This window comes from Crotalus tigris, unplaced genomic scaffold (genome assembly GCF_016545835.1).
Source record: "Crotalus tigris isolate CLP2741 ecotype Arizona unplaced genomic scaffold, ASM1654583v1 scf7180000018585.330925593:3314079, whole genome shotgun sequence".
Lineage (NCBI taxonomy): Eukaryota > Metazoa > Chordata > Lepidosauria > Squamata > Viperidae > Crotalus > Crotalus tigris.
This window is the reverse complement of record NW_024097088.1, coordinates 2,646,957-2,672,771: the sequence shown is the minus strand read 5'-3', so window position 1 is coordinate 2,672,771 and position 25,815 is coordinate 2,646,957. Positions and strand designations below refer to the sequence as shown.

Below are 25,815 nucleotides of genomic sequence, written 5' to 3'. Positions count from 1 at the left end.
ATCAAGGTGTATAGATAGATAGATAGATAGATTATTAAAATTGTTTATATTCCAGATGAAGGTGAATACATTTCTCTATATATTTCTTTCTCTTTACTATATTCTTACGTTTTTTCTTTTCTACACTTTCTGTTTTTCTCTTGATTCTTTTGTTTTCGATTCGTTTGGATTCGTTTGTAGCTTTTTAATTGCAATTTTTAACAAAATTATCACGAAAACGAGGTGGGGCAGGGACCCCGCCGGCGGCTCCAGGCTTTGGGGCTGCCCCGCTCCGCAGTCTCGGTTCCTCGCAGACCGGCCCGGCCCCGCCGCTTCTCCTGGGGAAGGGGCTTTCCCTCCGCGCCGCCCCGCACCCCAAGGGCGGACTTGCCGGGGGGGGGAAGAGAGGGAGGGGGCGGCGCTCTGCGCGCCCTCAGAGGCTTCGCAGCCCTTCCTGGGGAAGCCGCCCCGTGCAACGAAGCCCCACCTCGGCCGGGGCGGGCCGGGGCGGCCCCATCTCCGCAGCCTTCCCGTCTGAACCCGCCCCGGAGCCCAGAGCGAACGAGCGATCCGGCAGGAGCTCCAGGCGCGCCGATGGGGGTCCCGTGGCAGCCGCAGCTGCTGGCTCACCTGGCCGGGGTGGTGCTGGCCGCAGGTGAGGGGCTTGGAGGGCGGGGAGGGGCGCCTCCGGGCTCCGCCTGCCTCGCGGGGAGAGAGCGCAGCTCCCATCATCCCCTGCCTTTCCTGAACTGAAGTCCATCTCAGCCTTGCTCAGCTTACCGTCCTCGGGGGTGGAGGTTAGACTACAAAGCCCATCCTTTCCTCGCCAGGCGTCCAGGTGAAGTGCGCTGCTTCCCAGAAGTAAAAGCAACGCGCTCAAAGACTAGTTTACTGTAATTTTATTTACTAGGGGTGTGTTTCAGTGCTGCCCTAGGACGTAATTCCAGTACTACGGTAGTAGTAATAGTAGTTGTAATAATATAAGTAATATAGTAGTAACGACAATAACAATATCATGGCAAATCAGTTTAGAGCAGTACAGAAGAGTTAACCCTCCCTCCCCGGAGAACCCCCCCCCCTCTAAACAGCCCAGGGAACGTAGCCTCTGGCCATTCTCCCAAATGATGGGTGGTGTAGTCCAATGTCCGGCTGACGGGGATGGGAGGGACCACAGGGCAATGGTCTCTTTCCCCAGCAGACTCGTTTGGATGGACTGTAGCTGGTTTTATGGCATCAGTTATTGTGATGCTGTTTGCCACCCAGAAGCAAAAGGATGGGGGGAGCTACAGAAATAGGACAAATAAATTGATGGAATTAATAAATAAAGACAAGGAGCAGTTGCTAAGCAGGGCTGCAATTCTCCCCCATCCAGGAGAAAACTTGGGGGCTCCTCTCCCTCCTTCTTGCTTCGTTTGGGGGGGAGGATCCTGCAAACACTGGCTATCAAAAATGCCTAATGATTGAGGAAGGAAGGAAGGAAGGAAGGAAGGAAGGAAGGAAGGAAGGAAGGAAGGAAGGAAGGAGTCTGAAAGAGAGGCGTCTCCAACTTGATGCCATCTGGGTGTGCTGGAGTCTCTGTCCCCGGGTGCCCTGTTGGGGCTGATGGGACTTGGAGGGCACCCAGTTTGGGAAGGACACCCAGTTCTTCCCTGCCCTCCTTCCCCTCCAGCAGTGAGCAAACACAGCTCCGGTGCCCTGGCGTGACCGGGGCAAAGCCCTTGGTTGCTGGTGCCCAAGTTGGCTCTTGCAAAGTCTTCACCGGGCTGTGGACTGGCGGGAGAGCTTCCCAAGTGGTGCCCCTGCAGGGGCTGCCCCCAAAAGGGGCTTCACCCAATGGCAACGGCAGGTAGTTCTCAACTTACAGCAGCTCGTTTAGTGACCGTTCAAACAGCACAGGAAAAAAAGTGACTTATGATCCTTTTTCACGGTTACGACTGTTGCTGCCTCCCCTTCTGGTCACATGATCAAAATTCAGCGGCTTGGCTGAATTTTTATGACGGTTGCCGTGTCCCGGGGTCAGGTGATCCCCTTTTGTGACCTGCCAAGCCAATGGGGCCGCCAGACTCACTTAACAATAACAACAGGGTTACTAACTTGTCAGCGGCAGTGATTCACTTAACAACTGTGGCCAGAAAGGTTGTAAAATGGGGCAAAACTCACTTAAACAAATGTCTCACTTAACAACAGGAGTTTTGGGCTGCATTGTGGATGTAAGTCGAGGACTGCCTGTATAAAAAGGGTCCTCCTCTGGCTCAGAATGAGGGCTTCAGCTGGGAAAGCCGCTCAAAGGAAGCAGAAGGCAGGCTGGAGCCCGTCAGTGGTCCCGGAGACGACGCGGGAGATAGGAACAGCTGCTCCAAGGCCCCCTGCCCATCCTTCCTCGGCCTGGCTCCTGTCCCTGGCCACCTCTGCCCTGGCCAAGGGCACAACTCCGGGGCTCACCCAGCCACTTTCTTAGCTCTTCCAAGTTACCTTGGGCTTTACACAGAGAGCAGCCTCTTTTTGCATGCAGGGTGTACACAACCCGGACAAAAAGGCAGAAGGTAAATTTTATTACAAAGTCACAATTAGGCTTGGATGCTCTTCGATCCTAATCTTAAGAAGGGGTCACCAGAGAGATTCACAGGGCAAACTCACCTAGCTTGCTAAACTACAACTTATTTTAATGGTGGTTTGTGGGGAAGAGATATTTTCAAGGTGGTTAATTTTCCTGGTTCCCTGTAGGTAAGCAGGAAGGGGTCTTCCCCTCACCCCGCTCCCTTCCCCAATTCCAGAGCCCATCCACGGAGCTCTGCTGGGTTGAAACTCCCACACCTCAGCCCTTCCTGTCCTTTTCTCCCCACCCATCCTGTGGCAAATCCTCTAAGATCAGGTCTCTGAAGTTGGTCCCACGGAGCTTTCTTGGAAACCAAAGCCTCTGAATCACTCCGCTCTGAGTCACGGTCCCTGCCTTGCCTTTTAATGGGGGAGGAGTGAAAGAGAAAGGGAGAGGGAGAGGGAGAGGGAGGGAGGAAGGAAGGAAGGAAGGAAGGAAGGAAGGAAGGAAGGAAGGAAGGAAGGAAGGAAGGAAGGAAGGAAGGAAGGAAGGAAGGAAGGGGAAAAGGAAAAGGAAGAGAGGGTCCCCATGGCAAGCGAGCCCAGGCGTTTCTTTCCTTCTCACTTCCCTTTTCTTCTAGGTCTAGGGGCTCTGTCCAGCCTTCCTTCCCCTGCCAACATCAGTTATGTCTTGGATGAGAGCAACTGCATCTTAAGCGTCCAGTGGGACCCACCCAGTTCCCCCAAGAATTGCTCTGGGGAGCTGGATTATCACACTGCTCTGTGCAATGGCAAAACGTGGATCGAACAGGTGAGCCTTCTCCTTCCTTGGATGAAATCGGGGCAGAGGGGCAGAGGCTGATGGTCCCCAAGAGGCCCGGCTGCCGTGGAGGAAGGGAGGGAATGGGTCCCTCTGGTAAGATCTCAGAAGGAATTTCCTGAGGGGAACCAGCAGGGCCTTCTTCGGAGTGGCCCCTCTCTGGTGAATAGCTTACAGCGTCCTCACCTTATGACCACAATCAGGACCAGAATTTCCATTCCTAAGCAAGACAGTTATTAAGTGAGTTGCGCTTGATTTCACAACTTTTTTTTGCCATGGTTGTTAAGCAAATCACTGCAGTTGTTAAGTGAATCACATAGTCATTAAGTGAATCCAACTTTCCCCCTTGACTTTGCTGGTTGGGAGCCGGCTGGGACGGTCTCAGACAGGGATCACGTGACTCCAGGGTGCCGCGATGGACATAACCCCCGCCAAGGGCCCAGAGGTTGGTCCCCTGACTCTGGGGACGCTGCGACAGGGAAGGGCTGCGCCTTGCTTTGGCCCTGCGGCTTTGAATGGCTGTCAGTCAAGGCATTCTGGGAGTTGAAGTCCACAAGTCATAAAAGGGCCAAGTTTGAAGACCCCTGCTCTAGAGTTTAGAGCGGAGTTGCTGTTTTTTCTGACCTTAGGAGTTAAACTGACTTGGGGGGGGGGCATCCTCAGGAAAGGGCCGCTGAAGAAGCTGAAAAATTGGAAGGAGTTTGGAGTTGGGGGCAAATAATCCAGGGTGGGAGTCCCCAACCTTTCTGGCTCTGAGGACTGGCGGAGAGAGGATGGGCCTGCCTCTCACACATGCGCCTACCATTTGCACAAATGGAGCTTTGCACACTTGTGTGCCCTGGTTCCCAATGGGCCACAGATTGGTATCAGGCTGTGGATTGGAGGTTGGGGACCCCCTAATCTAATGGATCCTGGTGAAGCTGAGAGAGAAAGAAAGAAAAGAGGCATAACAGGGCAGGGAACTCCCCCCAGGAGACACGCTGGGATCATCCTGTTACAACTGAATGTTCTTCCTTTTCCCATCTTTAGAATTGGAGCCAAGACCTGTCCAGGAAAATGGCGATCCTTCTAGGGAGAAATATGTTTTTTGGGCTACAGACGTCTTGTGACAGTGACAAGACAGAAGGGGAATGGTTTAAGATCCCACTGGCACAAAATGGTAAATCTTCAGCCCCTGGGTTTACGCAGATGTTCCTGTAAGATTGATGTCTCCAGTAAACATCCCAGGCCACTTTCCTAGAAAGGAGCTGTGAGGCTGGGGGCCTTTCAAGGCCAGCCCATGAACTGGGCTGGGCAGCTCCTGAGAGTCAAAGGCGCAGGGGAGTTTGGGAGGGTGCAGGATGAGAGCCTGGGGGTGGGGGAAGTCTGGGAGCCTCCTTAAAGCAGTGCAGGGCCAAAAGTAGGCTTGCTTCCAGGGATCAGTTTGCACGCTGCCTTGACAGGAGCACAAGCAAGACCCCACACATACTTGGATGCTGGTGCAAATGCTTTGATTAGCATAGATCCAGTCTCTGTAGTAGAAAACTCCAGGGGAGGGGGATTTTGGGAATTGCTGTTTCCCTACCTGAAGTCCACAAGGCATAAAGTTGCCATGGTTGGAGACCCTTGCCTTAGAATGAATGAATACAGTCAAGGCCATTTGGGCAGGTGAATTTAATCTGGGCTGAAGCTGGGAATTTCAGAACTGGGGAATGTTAAGGCTTTTCCTCCTTGCTTTTGGGCAACTGGGAATTGATACACAGAGGCATAGATGGTTCTTCTGGCTTTGCCCTTTGCAGGCAGAGCAGAGACGGGAGCTACGAATATCAGTTGCGTGTGTCATAACATGAAATGGATGTCCTGTTCATGGAAGCGAGGAAGGAAAGCACCTCGTGACACCAGCTACCATCTGTACTTCGGGTTTGTATTTCAAAATCCTGCTCTTTTCTTAGCCCGGCTTCCCCATTGACTTCGTTTGTCAGAGGGTTGCAAAAAGTGATCACCTGACCCCGGGACACTGCAACCGTCATAAATATGATGCAGTTGCCAAGTATTCAAATTTTGATCACTTGGCCATAGAGATGCTGCAACGGTCCTAGGTGTGTAAAACGGTCGTAAGTCACTTTTTCCAGTTCTGTTACAACTTCAAATGGTCACTAAATGAACTGTTGTAAATCAAGGACTATCTGTACTCAATAGGCTTTTGCTTTTTTTTCACAGTCCGAAGTTCCAGGACAGAACTGAAAAAGATTTTAATCTACTGTTTATCACTCTTGAAATCCATTTGGATGCTCGAGTGGAAACTGAAAGAAGATCCAGGAATAGCCAAGCTTTTCACCAATAAGAGGCAGATTAAATCAAGGGAGAGATTGGACGAAAAACACAGTTGTCCTCTCTTTCTGCAGCTTGGGACTGTTAGTAACACCCTCCAAGCTGATTCCCAACACAACACTTCACATCTGCCAGAGGCGGCCAGCTTCATCTTCTTTAAAAAAAATCTGGTTTAAATTTTTGCTTTGTTTTCTGCCCTGTCCCAGTCCTTAAAATTATGCTGCAGATTATTCTCTTGGATAAATTTAAATGAAATGATGACATTATTTATTTAAGGGGAAGTTAATGATGTGTCAAAATGTTCTTTGTACGTCTTCAGACAGACTGCCAATCTCCACGGCTTGTTCAAAGGACGAGTTGCTAGATTTCAGAGTAGCATTTCTGAAGAATTGCCTCTTAATAGAACATCTGCATTCCAAATTCTTTAGCAATTCATAATATTTCTCAAAGTTTTATTTTATTTTTGAACCATACTGGAGAAAATGGAGATATTAGAATATTATTTATGTTTGATGTTGTGATAGATTTTTAGCTGTAAAAGAGAAATGCTTGCTGTTAGAAGGCTAAAAACTGTTTTGGTTTGTCTGACTGTAATCACACAATCTTGCAAGTCTGATTGTGCTGCTCCCCTCCTCCTCCTTGTAGTTCAGTGTTTCTCAATCTTGGCAACTTTATGATGGGTGGACTTCAATTCCAGAATTCCCCAGATTTTAAAGAAACAGTGCTGACAAATATTGCTACAGTCAATTATAAAGGCTTCTGAATATTATCTTGTCGCTTTGATCTTAAAAAGAAGATTCGGTCCCCTTTGTCTAGGCAAGAATTCTCACCTGTCTCTATCAAGGTCATCTTCCTGACTCTCTGCATCACCCAAGCTAACACTGTGTGGCTACATCTGTTGGTCCAAACATTGGAGAAAACCCCATGGACTGAGCATCTCCTTTCTCAGTTCCTGCCATTGCACTTTGTCGTTGCTTCCATCTGTCCTCTCTGGTCAGCAAGAGCAGATCAACTTGCCCACTTCTGTTTTTCCTCCCACCCTCAGGCACGACAGCATGGAAAAAAGGCAGCTGTGCACAAATCACAGCATCAGTGGAGACACCTTCCGATGCATTTTTCCAATCAACTGTTCGGGAGAACGTGTCATCATTCTTTCTGTCCGTAGCAATTCTGAAGACATCCAGCCAGTGTGCATGTTTACAAAAGAAGGTACAGAAAAGTCTGGTAGGTTTTCCCGCTTGATGTGGTCCAGCCTCTGTAAGGAAACGAAGGGAGGTGAGGATGGTCCTCTGCTGGAGGGTCCCAGTTCTGAAGGAAGATCTCCTTCTAGCCCATCCTGATGGTCCCAATTCTAACCTTTAGAGTTAGAACCGTCAAGATGAGCTTGAAGGAGACCTTCCTTCAGAACTGGGACCTCCAGCAGAGGACCGTCCTCACCCCCCTTTCTTTAACCTTTAAAGTGTCCCACCACAACCTGAGGAAATCTCTTCCCCACCTGCGGCACTTTACAAGGTGTGCAGGGCCCCTTGGAAGACCCTGTCATGTACATTTTACAGGTAGTCTTCAACATAGTAATGAAGCCTGCTCATTATGGCTGCATTCTGTAATTGTCCTAAAAAGAGGTTGGCCATTTGACCAACAGGATTTTATTACCTTTTTTGCGTTGATCGGTAAGCCAACCAATGCTTCATTACGGGTGAAGTTTTACCGAAAACTGGAAGTACATGAGACTGGGAGACAGTTCATTCCCGTCACGGTTTGCAAACTCTTCTGAATTTGGGCACCGAGTCTCTGCTGTTTGCCAAGGTGGCCCTGTGTTTGAAGGCACAAAAACAAGTATCTTCTGAGGAGAGCCCACACAAAGCTGAGCATCTCTAGGTGAGATGCACAAATGGGTATAAACCCTTTATCTTAGGAGAGATGCACATTCAAATGGATAATTGAACAGAAACTGACCCATCAAACTTCAGGTCAGCAGAAAATTAGAAGAGAGTGAAATGGAAATTACAGTTGATTGATCTCCATGTATTTGTAGGAATGAGAAATATGGCATTTAAACAAGAGTGCAGCACCTGCTTGTCTGTTTTCCTTCAGATTATCCAATAAAACTTGACCCACCAATAAATCTGAACATCATGCAGGGCAATAAAGTTATTTTTCTAACATGGCGAGCTCCGAGCAGCTGGAATGGCATATGCTATCAGATAGAAATGAATGGCATTAAAAAAGAGGTAAGCTGCCTTTGTGTTTAATTTATTTCTTTTCTTTTTTAAAGCAGCATTGTACCACTTGAAGTATCTTGCGTGTAATTATCTTGGCATCTGAGTTGTCTACAAACTGCTTTAAGGCACAATTAAACCACAAGGATTTAATTGTGACCACTCCAGAGGGATTGGGACTCCAATCCCCATAATTCCTAATCAGGATGGCAAAAGTGAGGATAACGTTTATCTCCATTGTTGTCATGGATAGAAAGTTTCTGCCACCTTAGATTGGTTTATGCTGCAAGAAATTAAGAACAGTGGGAGGCAAATTGTAGGTGGTGATGTTGTGGTTTCTGTAGGAAGCAATATAAACATAGATTAGATGATATGATGATGATAGTGACCACAACAGTCTGATCACCAACCTCATCCAGGGAGATCCCACTCAGGAAGACTGAAAATAGACTCTTGTATATGTCCCTTGGTGGAATATCCTCTCTGAAGATCGTGGGGAACTTAGCTCATCCATGATTGTTTTTTCTAATCCTCTCTGTGAAATTCCCAGTTCCTTTGGGTCATTCTGGTTAGGGAATTCTTGGTGTCCATCATCCCAACAGAAATGGAGAGAACCAGGTTTGATTCATGGTTGAGAAGACCCCCTGTCCTGATCCAGGGAAGGGGTCCCTGTACCCTAAAGCTCTTGGTATATAAAACGGGACCTAATGGGGCCCTACTCTAACTATTCATGAGGTGAAGGATCTCTTCTCCTTTAAAGAGAAAGATGACCTGAGAGATGATGAATGTCTCTTTTTCAAGCAACCTAATCCTGCTCCTTGACAAAAATCCTATTTCACACAAAGGGGTCAGGTTATGGATTTGTGGAGTTCACTCTTCCGCCTCTTCCTCAAAGACAGATGTGAAGACCCTTTTCTATCAAATCCATTAAAACCTCTAGGGTCTATGACCAGACCTCAACTTCCAGAATTCCCCAGCAGCCATGACTGGGTGGGAAATTCTGGGAGTTGAGATCCACCCATTTTAAAACTGCTAAGTTTGAGAAACACCATTCTAGTGATTGATGGGTAGACAATGAAAACCTGTACATGTTTTTTCTAAAGAGTTACGAAGACAGTACCAACATAACCATCCCCCTTGAGCCCAAGAAGTATCACACTCTCAGAGTGAGGGCTGTGCTGGGCAAGATCGGCAGTCAGTGCAAAAAAGTACGAGGTCTCTGGAGTGAATGGAGCGAGCCGGTTCTCTGGGGTAAGTCCGTTTTCTTTAGTTCTCACCTGCGTTGTCTTTGCTGAGGTCACCTAGAATGAAAGCTGTTGGTTCCTCAAAGGAATCTGACCTTGGAGTAGTTGATAGGATGGGAGTGAGGAACTGGGCATCGCATCTCTGAGCTTGTAGCTTCTGATCTGGTTTACTACTCCCTGTAATCTATTACTCGGTGGAAACAGTTTTTTCCCTGTTAACTACTTCCCAGTTCTTCTAATTGGAAATGCTTTCAGCATAAGAATCTTGTCTTCTTTCACTGTAGTTTGCCCTTTGCAAATCAGAACTTCATATATGCATGTGGCTGCTTGGACACACCCAATTTATTATTTAGATTGTCAGCAGGGAGAGCTGCCTTGGCAAACACCCCCTCCCCCAACCCAGAATCTCCTTGCCAGCCCCTCTCAATGATTCCATTCCAGGGAGGCGTCCACTGAGCATCCATGCTCCAAACCCAGGATGTTTCCAGATGTCCTTTTCTAGCTGTGCGAAGTATCAACCATATCCTTTGAGGACATCTCTATTTTCTTGACCAGAACTCTAAATTGGAGTTCCATGTGAAGTTTCCACTGTCTTCCTTGACTGTTCTGAAGGAAATGGTTTAGCACAGGAGGGGAGCAACAATGGGCTGTTCTTGCATCATTCTAGCTTCATCTAGAAACAGTGTCACTGTCCTTGCCTTTTTAGATGACCGGGACAAGTCTGAAATGTTGAAGCTTGTTTTGTTCATCATGATTCCATTATGTGCTGCAATCTTGACTATCATTCTCCTCGTTTATCTGAAGAGGTAAGAAACTCACTGCAGAGATTTAGAGACTTTCCTTCTGCTGAATCTGCATAGTTGCTGGGCATTTGTGATGAAGACAGAAAAAATGAAGGCTTTTGTTAAAGACCTACATCACTTTGCCCAGCCCATGGAAAAGAGATGGAAAACCCCAAACTTTTCAATCTGGAATATTCTAATTATTTTGTTCTCTCCACTTTGCAGAATTCAGCTGTTGATCTTCCCAACAATTCCTGACCCTGAAAAAGTTCTAAAACGAATGTTTGAAGAACAAAGAGAGGAGTATTTGCCCGCTGACTATTCATCTGAACTCATTAAGCCCGATACCATCAGTAGGTAGACTAAAAAATATGGGGAGGTGTATCAGTGGGGATGAATTCTGGGTTTCTTTGTGGAATACACTGACCTTTGAAAGTTGAACAACTAGTTCCTGAATGAATCCATTTCACAGAAGACACTGGCCCAGAATTGAAGCCTGTGGGTTGGCTTCACTCAATGTGCTAAGCCACAGAAATGTAAAACTGAAGTAATATTAGGCAAGCTTAGTACTTTGTGTAATTGTAACTGTTAGTGTATAGAAACACAGAGATAACCTTGAATACAGTATGCAAGAGCAGTTACATCAACACCAGCTTAGCCCTGAAAGAGAAGAAAGGAACACAAGGTTGACACACACACCCTTCATTTTCTCAAGTATAAGAGGAGAGAAGAAACTCTGTTAGGCTTTCAAAACCCTGTTTAATAATTATCCTTTAACAGTAGAGATAAAAGAGTATAATAAATAGAGTAGTCCTTATGGAGTCTGTTTCATGACCCAGCCTGTCCCACCCAATATCTTCAAGAACAATCTTTGAGGGAATCTAATCAGGTTTACTCCTAAGTAGAAATTAGTTCTTCAAGGGTATGGTTGGGCTATCATGCACTTGAGGGTAGTTGAGGAATCTTCTGTTGTCCTTCTGCCTGCTACCAGGACTTCTTGCCCCATTTCATTGGCCTTGTGTTTGTCTCTTGTTCCAGAAACAGACCACAAGATGAGCTAGCCAAGGAAACCGTGTGCTTCTACTTGCAATGCCTACAGGAAACAAGAAAATTGGGTTGCTGTCTTTATATCAAATGACTTTTGAATGTAAAACAAGCAAGTCCAACACTGCAGGACAGAGACTGATCTCACAGGTGACGGACAGTGTCTTTGGAGAAGCACCTTTGCACGCCTTCACTTAAAGACAGGAGAAGTGGAAATTCAATCTTCACCGGCAACTTCCTCTTTGTCACCAAAGTTATCAAAAACTGAATTTCAAGCCACATGGTAGCTTCTGTGAAGTAACATTGGCTCTAAAGGACTGGTGGTTTTATACAAATGTGTCAGTTCAACAGCCACACGGTTATCTGCAATCCAACTGGCAAAGCTTGACTTCTCTTTTAGCCTTACACAAATGGTGTGGTAGAAACTTAGCCCCGTCAGGATAAATCCAGAATTTCTCAAGAGGAGACAAAATAGCAGACAAGACTGGTGATGCTTGCATCCATTATTATTATTCTTTTTCTCCTGGTTTTCATGTCACTTGCTTGTTACAAGCACATGAAAGTTGAAAGTCTTAGTTGCCTAAGTTAGGCTTTGATGCCGTAGCAGTGATAAGCCCATTCAGATCACTGGAAACGATAAGATGACACCACAGATCTGAAGCTGAACAAGGTCATTGTTAGCTTGGCTAGACCCCAAATGTTGAGCAATAGCCCAAGCCAGCAAATTACGCTAAAGGACTTGCGTGTGTGTCCAAATTGATGTTTACAGTGGTATTTTTGAACTGCTGAATTTATCTTCACCAGCAAACTTTTCTTTTCCTAGGAAACTATGAAAAGGCTTGAGACTATGTTTTTTATGTATGTTTTTCAGATTCTATAAAAAGTTTGTTATGCTTGAACCATTTTATGTAAAGAATGAACTTTTTTCTAATAGAAGAAACTACTTTCATTTTATGATATACTTTGCGGGTTAGCACTTGTAAGGCCCCCATGGCTGATGTTCTTAGTGGTTGGTGAGCTTTTTTTTCATTGATTTGTTCTCAAGTTCATAGACCAGCCAACAAAGGTTGGTTTTTGTGGGGGGTTTTGACAATAATTACCCAGCGTTTCTCAGTAAACGAAGTCGTGCCCTCCCTCGCTTTTTTTCAACACATTCGCAACACAGCTTATAAAATAATAGTCTGATGAAAAGTCATCAATGATAGTTCAGGACCTTGATGAATAAAAATGTAGGCACCAAGTGGCTATTCATCCAGAACATGGCAGGAACACCCAGGAAAGGATTCTGGAAAGTCCCTTTAAATCCAAGATGGTTAGATTTCTCCCTTTTTGGTTTTACTTTATTTTATTTAATCAAATTTATTTGCTGCCCATCTTGTGACTCAAGGCAATTCTGAGGTCTCTCGCTTTGTAAGGGTTTTCAAGGCCCCCTCCGTGATTCCAGTTTGGGCTTCAAATCTGTATGATGACAGGTGCTTGTTGAAAGGGAAGGTCCCAATGGGGACCACCTGACCCCGGGTTGCTGCAAGCGTCCAAAATATAGGCAGTTGCCAAACACCCAAATTTTGATTACATGAGTGCAGAGACATTGGCAATTATCAGCATGAGGCCCGCTTGTAAGTCACTGTCTTCAACCCGGTCATAACTTCACATTGTCACTAAAGGAACAGCTATCAGTCGAGGACTATCTGTAATCAAAGAGCTTAGTGCTAGGATTTTCAGTCCGAAACAAGATACTTGGAACTGCTCAAAATCAGCAGGAGCCAAGTAGCAGTTTTGCCAGCCAATGCGTTTTATCCACCTTCTTATCAAGCTTTCTAGTCCCACCAGAGGCTTGAAAAACTGGCTGGGTGACTTTGTGCTCTCTCTTGGCCCAACTTATCTCTTGTGGGGAAAGGAGGAGGAAGAGCGGTATCAGGTATGTGTCAAGTATGTTTACCGTCTTGAGGTTGTTGTTTTTTGTTTTTTGTTTTAAAAAAGGCAGGATAAAAATCTAAAAACAAAAAAAGCCTTTTGCTACCAGACTCTGGTTTTTGGCTGCCATAGACTGGCTAATCCAGCTCTCCAAGAACGGGGTTTGCTCCGTATCTTAGCAAGTGTTAAAACACCAGCTCAAAACTCACCTGTTTCCTGTAACTTCCTCTTTCTGATTTCTGCTTGCTGTTTCTTCTAGACCCCTTCCTGTTTCATAAACCTGCCAGGCTGAATTACGTCTTACACTTCTTCTTCTTTGAGGTGTTGTGTTTTGAGGTGGATGAAGATGGAAACACCGCAGGGTTGCTAAATTGTTCAGTGTACATCCCCATCTTTAACATACTTATGCACAGAGCAATATGCAGGTTGGGTCACAAGTCATGTGATGTCCTGGTTTTCTTGACCATGATTTGCTGAATATATCACAATAGGCTGGGTTCCCCTAACATGCTCAGCCATGAGGGTGGAGGTTCTCTCTCTCCTTCGTTCTCCGAGCTTCTGGGTTGGTTTCCAAACGTTTCGTTACCAGGCTAGGTAGCATCTTCAGCGGAATTTAGGGAATAAATTTAGGGAATGTATTTCCTAAATTCCGCTGAAAATGTTACCTAGCCTGGTAAAATGTTTGGAAACCAACCCACAACCTCCATCCTCATCCTATATCAGAGCTACAGGTAATCACCTCTATCGTATACACAGCCATAAACCATGGTGTAAACATGGTTGGTTCACAGAGCAGACAGTCAAAACTGTACAAATCACATTATGGTTTCTTTCTCTTTTTTTCTTTCGAGAAACTAGTGATTCCTACTTGCCAGGAACTGGAGCAGCCTATATCTTTCCCCACACCATTTCTAACGTAAAGAATCCCTTTTGGTTTTTTTTGTTTGTTTGTTTTGTTTTTTTCAAAAAAGAGGTGTCGGGCCTCAGATTGGCCCCAGTGTGTTCCCACATGATCCCATTTATTTATTCGTTTGTTTATTTTTAGAGTCTCTCTGTTTTTCATCTGTATCCAGCTTCCAAATATGGTAACAAGGCAGCCAGTTACATACCAATGGAATAGCAGCATCTGGCACAGGATCAACTAATTGCTCCAATCCTAAACAATGGATAAATGAGACACATTGGGGAATCCTGAGATGTTGAAACCTCAAGAAGGGTTTTTTTCTTTTTAATTCTAAAATGTACGTGCAATTTTGGGAGATCTGCACAGGATGGATCGCAGATAATAAAAACAAAGTCTTGTGCAAGAAATGAAGGGCAGCCTAAAATCTGATTGGTTGAATAAGGGTGACAAAAAGAGGTAATTTCTCAACCCCTTTGAACCATCTCTGTGAAAAAAGAGATACAATGTTGTATGTTGTTAGCTTTGTACATGTGATGAAGTTGGAAAGTCACCACTTACTACCTATTAGCTAACTGTAAGAAGCCAGCAGCAGAGATTCATGGGCTAAAATACAAATTTTATAGGAAGAACATCAGACGCCAGGGGGCAGAACGGAGCCATTAGGAATGGACACTGCTTCCCACCACCCCAGTACCTATTATAATGAGTGGAGAACTTCCAGCTGAAAGAATGTTTAGCAAGGTGGATGTAAAGTGCTACAGCATCTTTTTAAGATCTTGTAAACTTTACCTTGCCTGTGAAACAATATATCTTGCCTGTTAATGATGGAAACTTTTTTTTTAAAAAAATCTTGCATGCATATGACAAAAACAATCCCACCTTCAGAAACTATTTTTATGATGGACATGGGGGTGAAAAGAGGAGCGCTCAACCATTATGAGAGCAGACATTGTCATAATCTATAAGAAATTGAACTAACAGAAGAGGGAGCGCATATTATAAAACTGGCATGGGAAGAGTTGCAAAGGGCAGCTGATGTGGCCAATCAGTTCCCAAAGGGCTATTTTTTCTCACCACACTAAGCATCAAACTGGATCCCAGACAAGGTGGATTATTCCTCACAAGCACCTCTCCTGATCTGCCCTGCAGGGTGGGAAGTCGGTGTAACTACTGTGCCTCAGAAATGTCCTGGCGGTTAGAAGGCAGTGGATGAACGAAGGTGAAGCTTTCATGAAAAAGGAAGCAGAGAAAGCAGCAAGAAGTCCCATATGATTAAACCAATCTCTCTCTTACACATACTTAGAAGCCTCTTGTGCAGGGAGGGGGGGGGGAGGATTCAGGAAGTTGTTTAAAAAGCGACCAGCATGCTATGTTTTCTAGCAAGACACGTTCAGATGGGCAAAGACACTCCCTGTTGGATTTCTGCCTGATAAACAGGGAAGAAACACCTGGGCCTCAGGTTCCTTTGGATCAATCCCTGGCCTGAATGACACTGTTGAGTTGCAGAGACTGCTGGCAACTCACCGCAGGACAATTCAATGCGGGATTAGTTCCTTTTATTATTCATCAGAGCATCACAAAAGCTGGTAGTCATAGGAGTATCTTCCTTTGATATAAAAGATAAAATAATTCTGACAAAAACATGGTCGACAACAAAACAAAAAGGAACCAGGTGAATCCTGGTTTTCCTGCAGTGAGTTGGCCAGGAAGACATCGTCCTGCAGCGAGTTGACCGCACAGAATTGGCCGTGACGAGTTGACTGTGATGGGTTGCCCCGTTCCATTCCGATGAAGACTTCATTAATTCAAAGTAGCCAGCTGAACAGCCACCATGGCTGCTGATGCACAGATGCCCAAATCCAAGCTTAGGGCATTCTTTCCATTAAGCGGCCAACCCCAGGGGCATAAGCAGCGTGCCCATGCTAGAGTGGCCCAACCTCTTTCCAGGGAGAATGACGCTGCTAGGAAGAGCCTCTGGGCGCTGGAGAGAGCAGGAGGAAACGTCTTGGAACAGAGAGGGTGAACCTTCTGGGCTTGGCATGTCAAAAATTCAGGAAATGTTTGACTGCGCTGCTGGGTCACACACACACACCCCAACAAAAGGGAAACAATTCTTTACATATTCACAGCCACTGATAATGTTGGGTGTTGGTGAACGCTGGCATGTCACCCAACATGTTATGGTCCATCACACGTGTGTCATAGGTCCACCATCACTGTCCTGGTGGAGCCTTGCAGAGCAACTCCCAACATTTCACTTTTAAGATGAACAACCCTTTCTGCACCTCGGCTCTTCTCAGGTTTCCAGAATTTGAAACTCGTTTACATTCTGTCTTCATAAACACAGGTAGTCCTCAACTTACGTTCATTTATTGACTGTTCGAAGTTACAACGGCACCAAAAAATGTGACATATGACTGTTTTTCACACACATGACCCTGATCAAAATTCAGACACTTGGCAACTGACTCATACTTGTGATAGCGGCTGTGTCCTGGGATCACGCGATCCCTTTTTGCGATCTTCTAACAAAGTCAACGGGGAATCCAGAATCACTTAACAAACCATGTTGCTAACTTAACAAATGCAATCATTCACTTAACAAGCAAGGTCGAAAAATGGGGCAAAATTCACTTAACAATTATCTTGCTTAGCAACAGAAATGTTGGGCTTGTGATCGTAACTTGAGGACTACCTGCATTTAATTAATATTTCTGGAGAAGTGTACTTTGCTTCCCAGGAATGCCTCCTCTCCCCCCCCCCTTTACTGTGGGCTGCTGTTAAAGTGCTAAAACCCCAAAGTCTACAAAATCAATTAGCACTTTTCATGCTATTTTTTAGCCAGGCTGAACTGACCAGGCAGTTTGGGAGTTCTGCCTTTGTTTTTTGTTTGTTTTTTTACATTTCCTTCTTGCAAGGCCCGTTGCCGAGATACAGAGCAAAGATACGGGGCAAAGAAGCGACCCCCGAGCCCCACCGCCCCCAGGGAGCCTTGCTCAATACAGGGGGAGCGGGGAGGATGCCCGGCAAGGGGGCAGAGGGGCGGAGCCCCCCTCCCTGCCTCGCCCTGCCCCGCCCCCGCCCGCTCAGTCCGCTTTACGATGCTTGCGAGCGCCGGCTGCCTCGCCCGCACCACAACTCCCGGCAGCCCCCGCGGCAAAGACGGCGGCGCCCGCGCGGGGGCCGCTGGGAGCTGTAGTTCGGCGGGCGCCGGCTCCCCTGCGCGGCGGAAAGGTGAGCGTGAGCGAGCGAGCGGGCGGGCTGGCCGGGGCGGCGGCGGCGGGCGGGCGGCCCCCAAGCACGGCGGGGGTCGGCCTCGGCCCCCCCCGCCCTGGGAGCAGGCCCGGGGCCCGGCGAGGCCCTCCCTGCCTCGGAGCCGCCGCCCCGCCGGGCAGGGCGGGCGGCGGGCCCGCCGGGCGAGGAGGATGGGCTCTGGAGTGGCGGAGGGCGGGTCCGGGGTGGGCCTGGGCGGGCGGGGCCTCTGCGGAGCCCCCCCAGCCTGCTTCTCCCGCCGCCTCCCCCGCAGGCCCCGTTGCAGCTGAGCCGCCTTCCTCCTCTTCCTCCCCGGAGCCGCCATGGCCCTCTCGCCCGTGGCCGTGCAGGTGCCCGGCATGCAGGTGAGCGGGGCCCGGAGGGGGGCTGGCTGGGGTCTTTGCCCACCCGCGGGGGTCGCCGGCCCTGTCGGGGGCGTGGGTTGCCTGGAAAGGGGGGGCTGGGGGTCCCCACGGGCCAGGGGGGCTGCTGAGCGCCGGCGGGACCCCCCGCGGGACTGGCAGGTGGGCGAGGGGACTCCGGGGCTCGACTCCCTCCCCCTTCATTGAGGGGTCTTTGAAATGGGGGTTTCCTTTGCGCCTGGAGGAGTTCATAAATTGTCCCCCGTTTTCTTGGGGAGCCCTGGGCAAAGGCCAGGTGCCCGGGGAAGGGCGAGGGGCTGGAAGGGGAGGGGGTCCTGCTGGCGGGAGGGAAACTCTGGCAGAGCCCAAATCCAGCTGCTGTTGTTTTGGAGTGGGGGGTTTTGTGTTTTTTTTTTGTATTTTTCTCCCCTGGAAAGAGTTGGGGGCTTCTTGGGAAGCCAAGCCAAAGGCTGCCTTGGGTCCCTCCTGACTTCCCAATCTGACTTTGCTCAAAAGGACAATAAACCGTCAGGTGAGTTTTATTTTCTCCATTGCCCCCCCCTCACCCCCCCAGCCCCCAAAAAGGCCGATGAGCAAAAAGGATCCTGAAAGTATTGCTGGAAACTCTCCTGAAAGTGTTTTGATGCAGTTCAGACTTTGGTACTTTTCCAGATTGTTTTGTATCTCCTGCAGAATCTGTTTATAACCAGACGTTACATTCCCCAAAGGCTAATTTCTAAATTTTGGTGTTAAAGGTTGTTTAAATTAGTTAATGTTATGTTTCATTCTTCTCATCCTTGCTTAATTCCATCTTGTTTTGCTTCCTATTATTATGAAACAGGTTCAGATGCCTAGGCGGGAAAGAGCAGGGATTGTTCCTCATCCTTTTTAGTTTTTGCATGCAACTCAGCATCGGAAATGTATTTATTAGTTTGTTTAGGAGCCTTTTATGCAGCTTTAATCCACAGGACTCTTAAGGGATGGACAGCTGAATTAACCATTGTTTATAATAAGGCAGGAAAGAAACTATCATTATCCCGGCTAGCCTGGGGGGGAATTAAGGCAGCGCATTTAGACACTTCCAGGTCAGGGACTCTTCACTATACATGGCATGTCATGATGAGGCCTCAAGTCACATTTTCTTTCCTGCTCTTCCCCTTCTTAAGCCTTTAGGTTCCAGCTCATTTCTTCATCCTCCTATAAATGATAATTTGCTACTGGGAGCTTTAACCACCCAGGCCAAGGACCTGCTCTGTGCAGAAATCCAGAGTAAACCACCTCTGACAGATGGTTGACCTCCTTCTGCTTGAGCTCATCCAGTGAAGGGAAGTCTGTGATCTTTCTTGATAGTTGGCTCCACTATCAGGCTCTTAGGAAGTCGCTACTGTTTTCCAGGATATTTACTTGGAATCTGCTTACCTGTCCCTTTGAGCCGTTCTGGGTTCTGTGTTCTGGGATGATTCGAGAACAGGCTTTGATGTCCTTTGGGGACATGATTTGATACCCTTTGTGACATCCTGATAGCTGCTGCTAAATTGCTCTTTGTTCTTCTCCTCTCAAGGTTAAAACATTTCTAGGGCCTCCCTTCTGTCTTATTTTCCAGTTCCGTGGTTATTCTCTTGGCCATTTCTGGATCTACTCCAGTTGGTCTGAACCCTTCCTATGTGTGTCGCTGAAAACTGAACACAGTGATCAACATGCAGTCTGATTAATGCAGCATAAATGGTGACTTCCTGTGTTTTCAAAACTGTTCTTCTGTTGAGGCCGTCTAAAATTCCATCTGCCTTTTTTGTAGCCATACCACATCACTTCCTCATACTCAAGTCTGTAAGCCACCCCTTTCTCTAGACATTCTCCACAAGTATTGTCCAGTACGGTGTCTCTTTTTTTCTACCTGTGCTTTTGATTTTCAATTTTGTTAATCTGGAGCAGGTTCTTTGTTAAATTTCATGCTTGCATCTTCAGGCCCTTTCTCTAATCTGTCAAGATCATTTTGAATTTTATTGCTATAGTCTAATAAGATACTAGTTACTTCCCTCAATTTTGTGTTATCTATAAATATGATAAGTATTCCCCCTCCCGTTCCTTCATGCAATAAATAAGAATGTGCACAGCCTGAGACTTAACCTTTGGTATCTCGCATGGTATTTCCTTCTAGTCTGAGGAAGAACGATTAATGAAGAGTGCTTTTTGAGCTAACTGTTCACTTAATTTGTATGCCACCCAGCCAATGCTTATCTAGTTTGATAAACCTAGAGATGCAGTATGTTTTGCCAGAGGTTTTGCTTGGATGAGGATATACATCAGGTCTAAGGCAAATGTGGAACAATCTACTACGGCGCAGTTACCGAATCAAGACTTGAAATAAAGTTAGCCTGTCAGGATCTGTTCTTAACAAAACCCTGTTAAAGTTTGCAAAGTGCTTCCTTAATTTGGTAGATCGTTGGCTGATCTGCTCCATTCTTACTAGGAATTGGTGCATGTTTCAGGACCCCTCTTTTAAAGGCAAAGACAACGTCTCCAACACACGCAAAGTTAAAGTGTCTCATCCGAAAGCAGGAAGTGGATGATTGAAACACAGTCTGGTTTGGTTTTTCATGTGAATTCACCAAACATCAGTGTACTCACTCTTCATTGAATAGATGTGAAGTTTAAGTAGTGGCTTGCCAGTTTTCCAATCTTGGTTTGGGCCTCCTGTATTCCATAGCCTAATGTTGTTTTGAAAAGAGTATTTCCAGTATTTTTGAAGTTGTGTACAAAATTAATTGCCCTGTCTTCTGGTGAATGGGATAATTCTCTGTTAGTCACCATGTATTTGATGAAGGTTATCTATGCCTTACAGTATCTCCACCCATGTTACTTGCTCCTGTGAACTGGCCACAAGTTTATCATAACCCTGCGTGCAGGAAGTGTAGCTCAATCCAGCTCTCTGTTTGTTCAAGGCAGCACGCCGTAAGTGCCAAATACTGAGAAAAGGCTTGTTGGTTTTCTTCTCTGCTGAGAATTAGGGCCTTTGAAGCTGCTGATTAGAAGCGATTGTGCCCAGTGCCCGGCCCTGCTCAGATGCCACAAATGTTGAGCACTCAAGAACTTTTCCAGTGGGCAACATTTGACAGGAGAGCCACCAGGAGGATCTGGAACAATCACAGAGAATTAGGTGTTGAAACAGACATTTTCATTGTTGCTTTCTGTGGAACACTAAAGCCTTCAGTTCTTAAGGCACCGTGATCCTTCAGGGAGCGAGCGGTTGTTTATGTCATGGCTATATTTACATCTATGTTTTAACTTGTAGATTGTTTGGTTCAAGTCAGGGCAGGCTGATCTCTGCGCTTCCACTTGTATTATCAGGGTTAATCTTGGTTGTGTATGTTGAGTTTTGCACAACTTAGCTTTGCCTTTTACACACCACCTGTCCTCCCAAGGTGAAGCTACCGGGTGTCCCATAGATTTGTGGCCTGCTTCTGCCCAACTTTACAGTTCCAGTTGGCTGTGCTGATGGATTAAAACATGTCCAAAGAGTCTGGAATTGCAAAGCTTGGTTTATTAAAGTTGGAGAAATGGAGAGTGATGTTGGGCTTTCTGACATCTAGACAACAATTACACGGCCCCTTTTAATTATAACCAAGATTGAATGGCAGGCCATGATGTTTCTCCCCCAGGTTTCCCCCACCAGCTCCTTAGAACTACGTACCTGTCTAGGAATAATGTACTAACATGTGAGTAATGTATGATGTGACATCTCACCAATGCTTGAAACAGTCTTCTAAATTCAGATGAAGTCTTAACTTGATTGTCAGCTCTGCTGAGGCTCAGTCCATCGTATGTTGGTGCTGTATAAAACTCTTTTCCATGTGTGCAGCATTCAGCGTTAGCCAGGTAATTCAGTTAAAATACGTTTTTGTAATCTTAAAATGTACACTGAGGAATATGGGAACTTGACACAAAGTCACTTGATCAGGCTGATATTAAGCTGATATTCACCTTGAAATTTCTCTCCCCCTTCCTAAAAAAGCATTGCGTATGTATGTATGTATGTATGTATGTATGTATGTATGTATGTATGTATGTATGTGAAAAGGAATAGTTCATTACAAATTCTTTCAGCTTAAAAGATTGTGAAAAAAGAATGGGTGAAGGGGGAAAAAAACCCATTTTCCTCAGTTTACCTTGTGGATTTGCCAGTGAATAAATATCAGCAATTTCAAGGCACCCCTTTGATGTTCAGATTTTAAAATCTGATCTGTTTTGCCCAAATTTTCCCTTTTTGAATTATTTTTATTTTTGCGCTCTTCTGAATTTCTAGAATAACTTGGTGGTTTCCCTCAAAGCATTCTACCATACTATCAAGATAACAAAATACTATTAATGAAACATCTCCTTGTTTGTTGTCTTTAGATCTTTAACTTAGATTGGATTATTATTTAAAAGGAAGACAGATGATCTAAACAATCCTTTCTTCCAAGTATTTAAATTGTTCCTCATGCCATCTTTCTTCCTCCACGCTCCTAATAAAGAAAGGGACCATTATATGATTAAAAGATAGGAAAGGATTTGGCCACTTCTAATTATTACCATTATTGAAGCTTGTTTGCTTATCCTGTTACTTTGTTCTGGATGGTGTTGAAGTCCCTGTGGCTTGTTTTCAGGAAGTGTAAACTGATCTGAAATTCAAGATCCCTTAATAGTTTCCCTGTGGGAAAAATGTGAGCGTACAGACTTTGAGCCTGCACCACTGTGTACCTTCAGGCAGAAATGATCACAAAACAAGCTGCTGATTCATTTCTTTCACACAAGTTGATTGTAAATATTTCTATTTTCAGTTTGCGAAGACCATTAGTTGCATTCAGCGCTCTCCTTTGTTGTCTCTATTGTTGAGATTCCAAGACATTTCATTGACTAAAAAAGTAGTACTCAGAAATGGATCTCACTAACCTCCATTAAAGGTGGAAAGCCAAATAGTGTTTTAACAGTTTCTCAAGAATCTTAACTTGCTGAGAGATCTCTGTTTATCTAAGTTTGCAGTCTCTGGGCGCTATTTTAATGAAGGGCAACAATTTGTTGTACATTTTATAAGAACAAGATTCTTCTTGTTGTGCTTGCTTTGTTGTCATCTTGATGAAGCTTTGTCAGGAAAAAAGGCACTTTTCCTCTTGAGTTCCAGATTACTTTGCGTTTATAACTGGGAGGATCAAACACTGTTGATTAAAGTGTGTCTTTACAAAAGACAGAGAGCTTGGAAAACACAACGCCTTGTTCTTGACTTCAAGCTCAGACAGCCCTCTCTGAAAAGCAGCTTTATGCTCCGGTTTGGCCTCTGAAGCAGCCAGTCTGATGTTAGTTTGATGGATGGCTCTGTAATTCTGAGACTTGTTAGCATGTTAAATTTCAGAGCCCAACTTAATTTTGCGTAGGCTGTGCGGTTACAGCTAACAATCCTTCTGTTTTGAGGACCTAAAACAGAGGAGGAACTTCTGTGCATGTCAGACTTCTGTTTTTAACTGGAGAGTTTTAAACAAGTGATGCGACTTAATGAAATTGTTCAATTATTTCTCTGCAAGGCAGAGCTAATGATAAATGATCTAGTTAAGCCTGAAGATTTTATAGGTGACCCAGACAGGGTTTGGTAATAACTGGTTCATCATATGGAGTAATCAGTACATTGCATGAACCAAACCATCAATTCAGACATCATGGGTGTAGAATGGTAGAGGATAAGTCTTGGCTGACTGGCTGGGGAATTCTGGGAGTTGAAGTCAACAAGTCTTAAAGTGGCCTAGGTTGAGAAACACCAGACTAGGTGATCTTTCTGGTCCCTTCCAACTCTATCATTCATGACTGGTTGGGGAATTCTGAGAGTTGAAGTCCACAAGTCTTAAAAGTTGCCAAGATTGGACACCCCTGTTGTAGAAGAAGAGCACCATCAATCATCTTGCTTTCTCTCTCAGTTTGACTGTTTTCTCAGCGTCCCAAAGGCTTTGGGACAGCTTTACGAATGCAAATGTGGGTTGTAAATGCTTCCAAGATCCGGTCTGGTCTGAATGCTGGATTAGTTAATGTGCTTACGTTTCTTTCAACTGGAGCAATCTTTGCATAGAGCTGCTGTTGCGCTTTTAAACAGGATTTTCAGGGGCAGCTGTTCTAAAAATACATCAAGTTCTGGAAATTCCTGCTTGACTTCCAAATGCCTGGAACCCAAGGCACTGACACCTCCTGACTTGCTTCAGAAGAGAAAGAGAGAGAGAGAGAGAGAGAGAGAGAGAGAGAAGGGGGAGGGCGATGTTGCCTTGGAAGAATGTGCTTGTTTCTCAGATGTTTGGGGTGCTCTGTCAGAACATCTTGCAATGGCCTGTCTGTGTACAATGAGTAGCCTTGGCCAGTTGTGCGGAGCCAAAGCCCAAGATGTAGAAATGGAAGTTTCCATGAGGATATTGAGCTTTTCTAGCGAGAAAGGAAGGCCGCCGCCTGTGTAATTATCAGCTGGTTTCTAAAGAGAAAGCATTAGGCAAGCGGGAAGTGTTGCATAACCATTGGTGCTTGTGCACGAAAGGGACAATTTAGAACTTGTTCTGGGAAAGTGGCTCTTTTCGGCAAGGTTGGGATCCCTGAGGCTTTGTAGAAGCCCTGAGCTGCAGAACATCAAGGCCCATCCATCTTCTGCAAACACTGTGGGATCACCAGTAGACCCCCAATCTTCAGCCAGAATAGAGCTGGATGGAGTAGACCACAACTCTCATGGTCCCTGGCTAGTACCTTAGACCAGGAGTCTCCAGCCTTGGCAACTTTAAGACTTGTGGACTTCAACTCCCAGAATTCCTCAGCCAGCCAAGGTTGGAGTGCCTTGCCTTAGACTCAAACAGCCATTTAAACTTACTTGGGAGTAGGTTCAACTAACGTAGCAGCTTCTGACTTCCTCTGGACTGCCTGGTGGGCCATTCTGTTCTAGCCTGGCCATCCTTTTCCGTGACTTGGAACGTGACCTTGGACTGAGCCCCCAACTCAGTTTTCCCAGACCTGTGACCTTACAGTCCTTATCAAGATCCTTGCTTTCTTTTGTCCTTTTCCCGGGCAAGAGAGTCATAATTGCCACCATCCACCATTTCTGTTTTGAGGCATGCTTGGAAATGGACATGTTGGCGAAGGCCAGTGATGTAAGCGACTTGTTGCTTTCCCACAGTTCCTCTTGAATTCCGCTGACCCTGATCTGGTGCTAATTTAGTGTGGAACTTTAGTGGGTCACATTCTTGTACAGAGGCTTGAATAAATCATCTACTCAGGGAGTCCTCGGCTTGCGGCCACATTGAGCCCAAAATTTCCATTGCTAAGTGAGGTATTTATTACGTGAGTTTTGCCCCATTTTATGCCTTTTTTGCCGCAGTTGGTAAGTGAATTACTGCAGTTGTTAAGCTGGGCACATCGTCCTCCCCGTTGACTTTTCTTTTCAGAAGGTCACAAAAGGGGATCACAGGACCCTGGGGACCCTGCAGCCACCATAAGTACGAGTTCCCAGGTGTCTGAATTTTGATCGGGTGACTCTGGGGATGCCGCAACAGTCATAAGTGTGAAAAACTCTCATAAGTCGCTTTTTCCAGTGCTGTTGTAACTTCAAACAGTCACTAAATGAACTCTTGTAAGTTGAGGACTGCCTGTAGCTCAGTCTTACGGATGGTCCTTTGCGCCCGACTTTGTCGTTGACCAAGGTCACCTCCGGTTGATGACGACGTATTTTCTGAATGTTGAAAAAGTCAGATGGAACCAGCACTGCAGTGGGTGTCAAGGCAGTTGCAGGCATGCGGTGCCCCCAGGGCTGTGGCTGGGATCCAGATCTTCCAATCGCCCCTGTGGCTAATTAGGGAGAGCCAATTAAAAGAGTAATTTGTGTGGTGATACTTAGAAAGAGAAACTGAAAGCATTTCTTACCTGACCTGTTCTCCTCCACCCCAGGGTATGTCTGTCTTCCAAACTTCTAATGAATAAAATAAAAGTGAACATATTTAAAAATGTGCAGTTGCACACTTGGATACAAATTACGAGATTGGCCACACAATTGTTCCCAGGATTAGGAATAGCTTCCCTGCAGATTTTCAGGAAGAGACCCTCCCCCTTAGTTCTGGTAACATCCCCCTTGAAGTGGTGTGCCTGGCCTCTTCAGCCGAGCTTGTCCTCTTGGCCCCTTCCAGAACCACCGAGCAGATCCTGAGGAGCTTTTCACCAAACTGGAGCGCATCGGGAAAGGCTCCTTTGGAGAAGTCTTTAAAGGCATTGATAACCGGACGCAACATGTGGTGGCCATTAAAATCATCGACCTTGAAGAGGCTGAGGATGAAATTGAAGACATCCAGCAGGAGATCACGGTGCTCAGCCAGTGTGACAGCCCTTACGTCACCAAGTACTACGGCTCCTATTTGAAGGTAACAGAGACCGTTGAACATGGGTGGTTTTGCAAGGGAGGG

General features: G+C 46.0%; 2 protein-coding genes across 3 annotated transcripts in view; both read left to right on the top strand.

Annotated features, from left to right (window-relative positions):
- The first annotated feature begins 430 nt into the window (after window positions 1–430).
- Window positions 431–11,832, top strand: IL13RA1 (interleukin 13 receptor subunit alpha 1). 2 transcript variants are annotated; one of them, XM_039354796.1, is made up of 10 exons: window positions 431–634; window positions 3,156–3,325; window positions 4,364–4,493; window positions 5,113–5,233; window positions 6,690–6,853; window positions 7,739–7,875; window positions 8,967–9,114; window positions 9,814–9,913; window positions 10,115–10,242; window positions 10,928–11,832. In XM_039354796.1, exons 1-10 carry the CDS (start codon window positions 574–576, stop codon window positions 10,948–10,950), a joined length of 1,182 nt encoding a protein of 393 aa, XP_039210730.1. In that variant the 5' UTR covers window positions 431–573; the 3' UTR covers window positions 10,951–11,832. The 2 variants fall into 2 exon arrangements, with proteins under 2 accessions (XP_039210730.1, XP_039210729.1); XM_039354795.1 differs by having other exon boundaries at window positions 433–634; window positions 6,690–6,868.
- Window positions 11,833–16,876: 5,044 nt separating this feature from the next.
- Window positions 16,877–25,815, top strand: part of STK26 (serine/threonine kinase 26) — a 19,470-nt gene continuing 10,531 nt past the window's right edge. Inside the window, exons 1-3 of the mRNA XM_039354791.1 lie at window positions 16,877–16,985; window positions 17,278–17,368; window positions 25,543–25,773. Coding sequence (XP_039210725.1) covers window positions 17,327–17,368; window positions 25,543–25,773 — 273 coding nt within the window. The 5' untranslated portion in view covers window positions 16,877–16,985; window positions 17,278–17,326. The remainder of the gene's footprint in view (window positions 16,986–17,277; window positions 17,369–25,542; window positions 25,774–25,815) is intronic.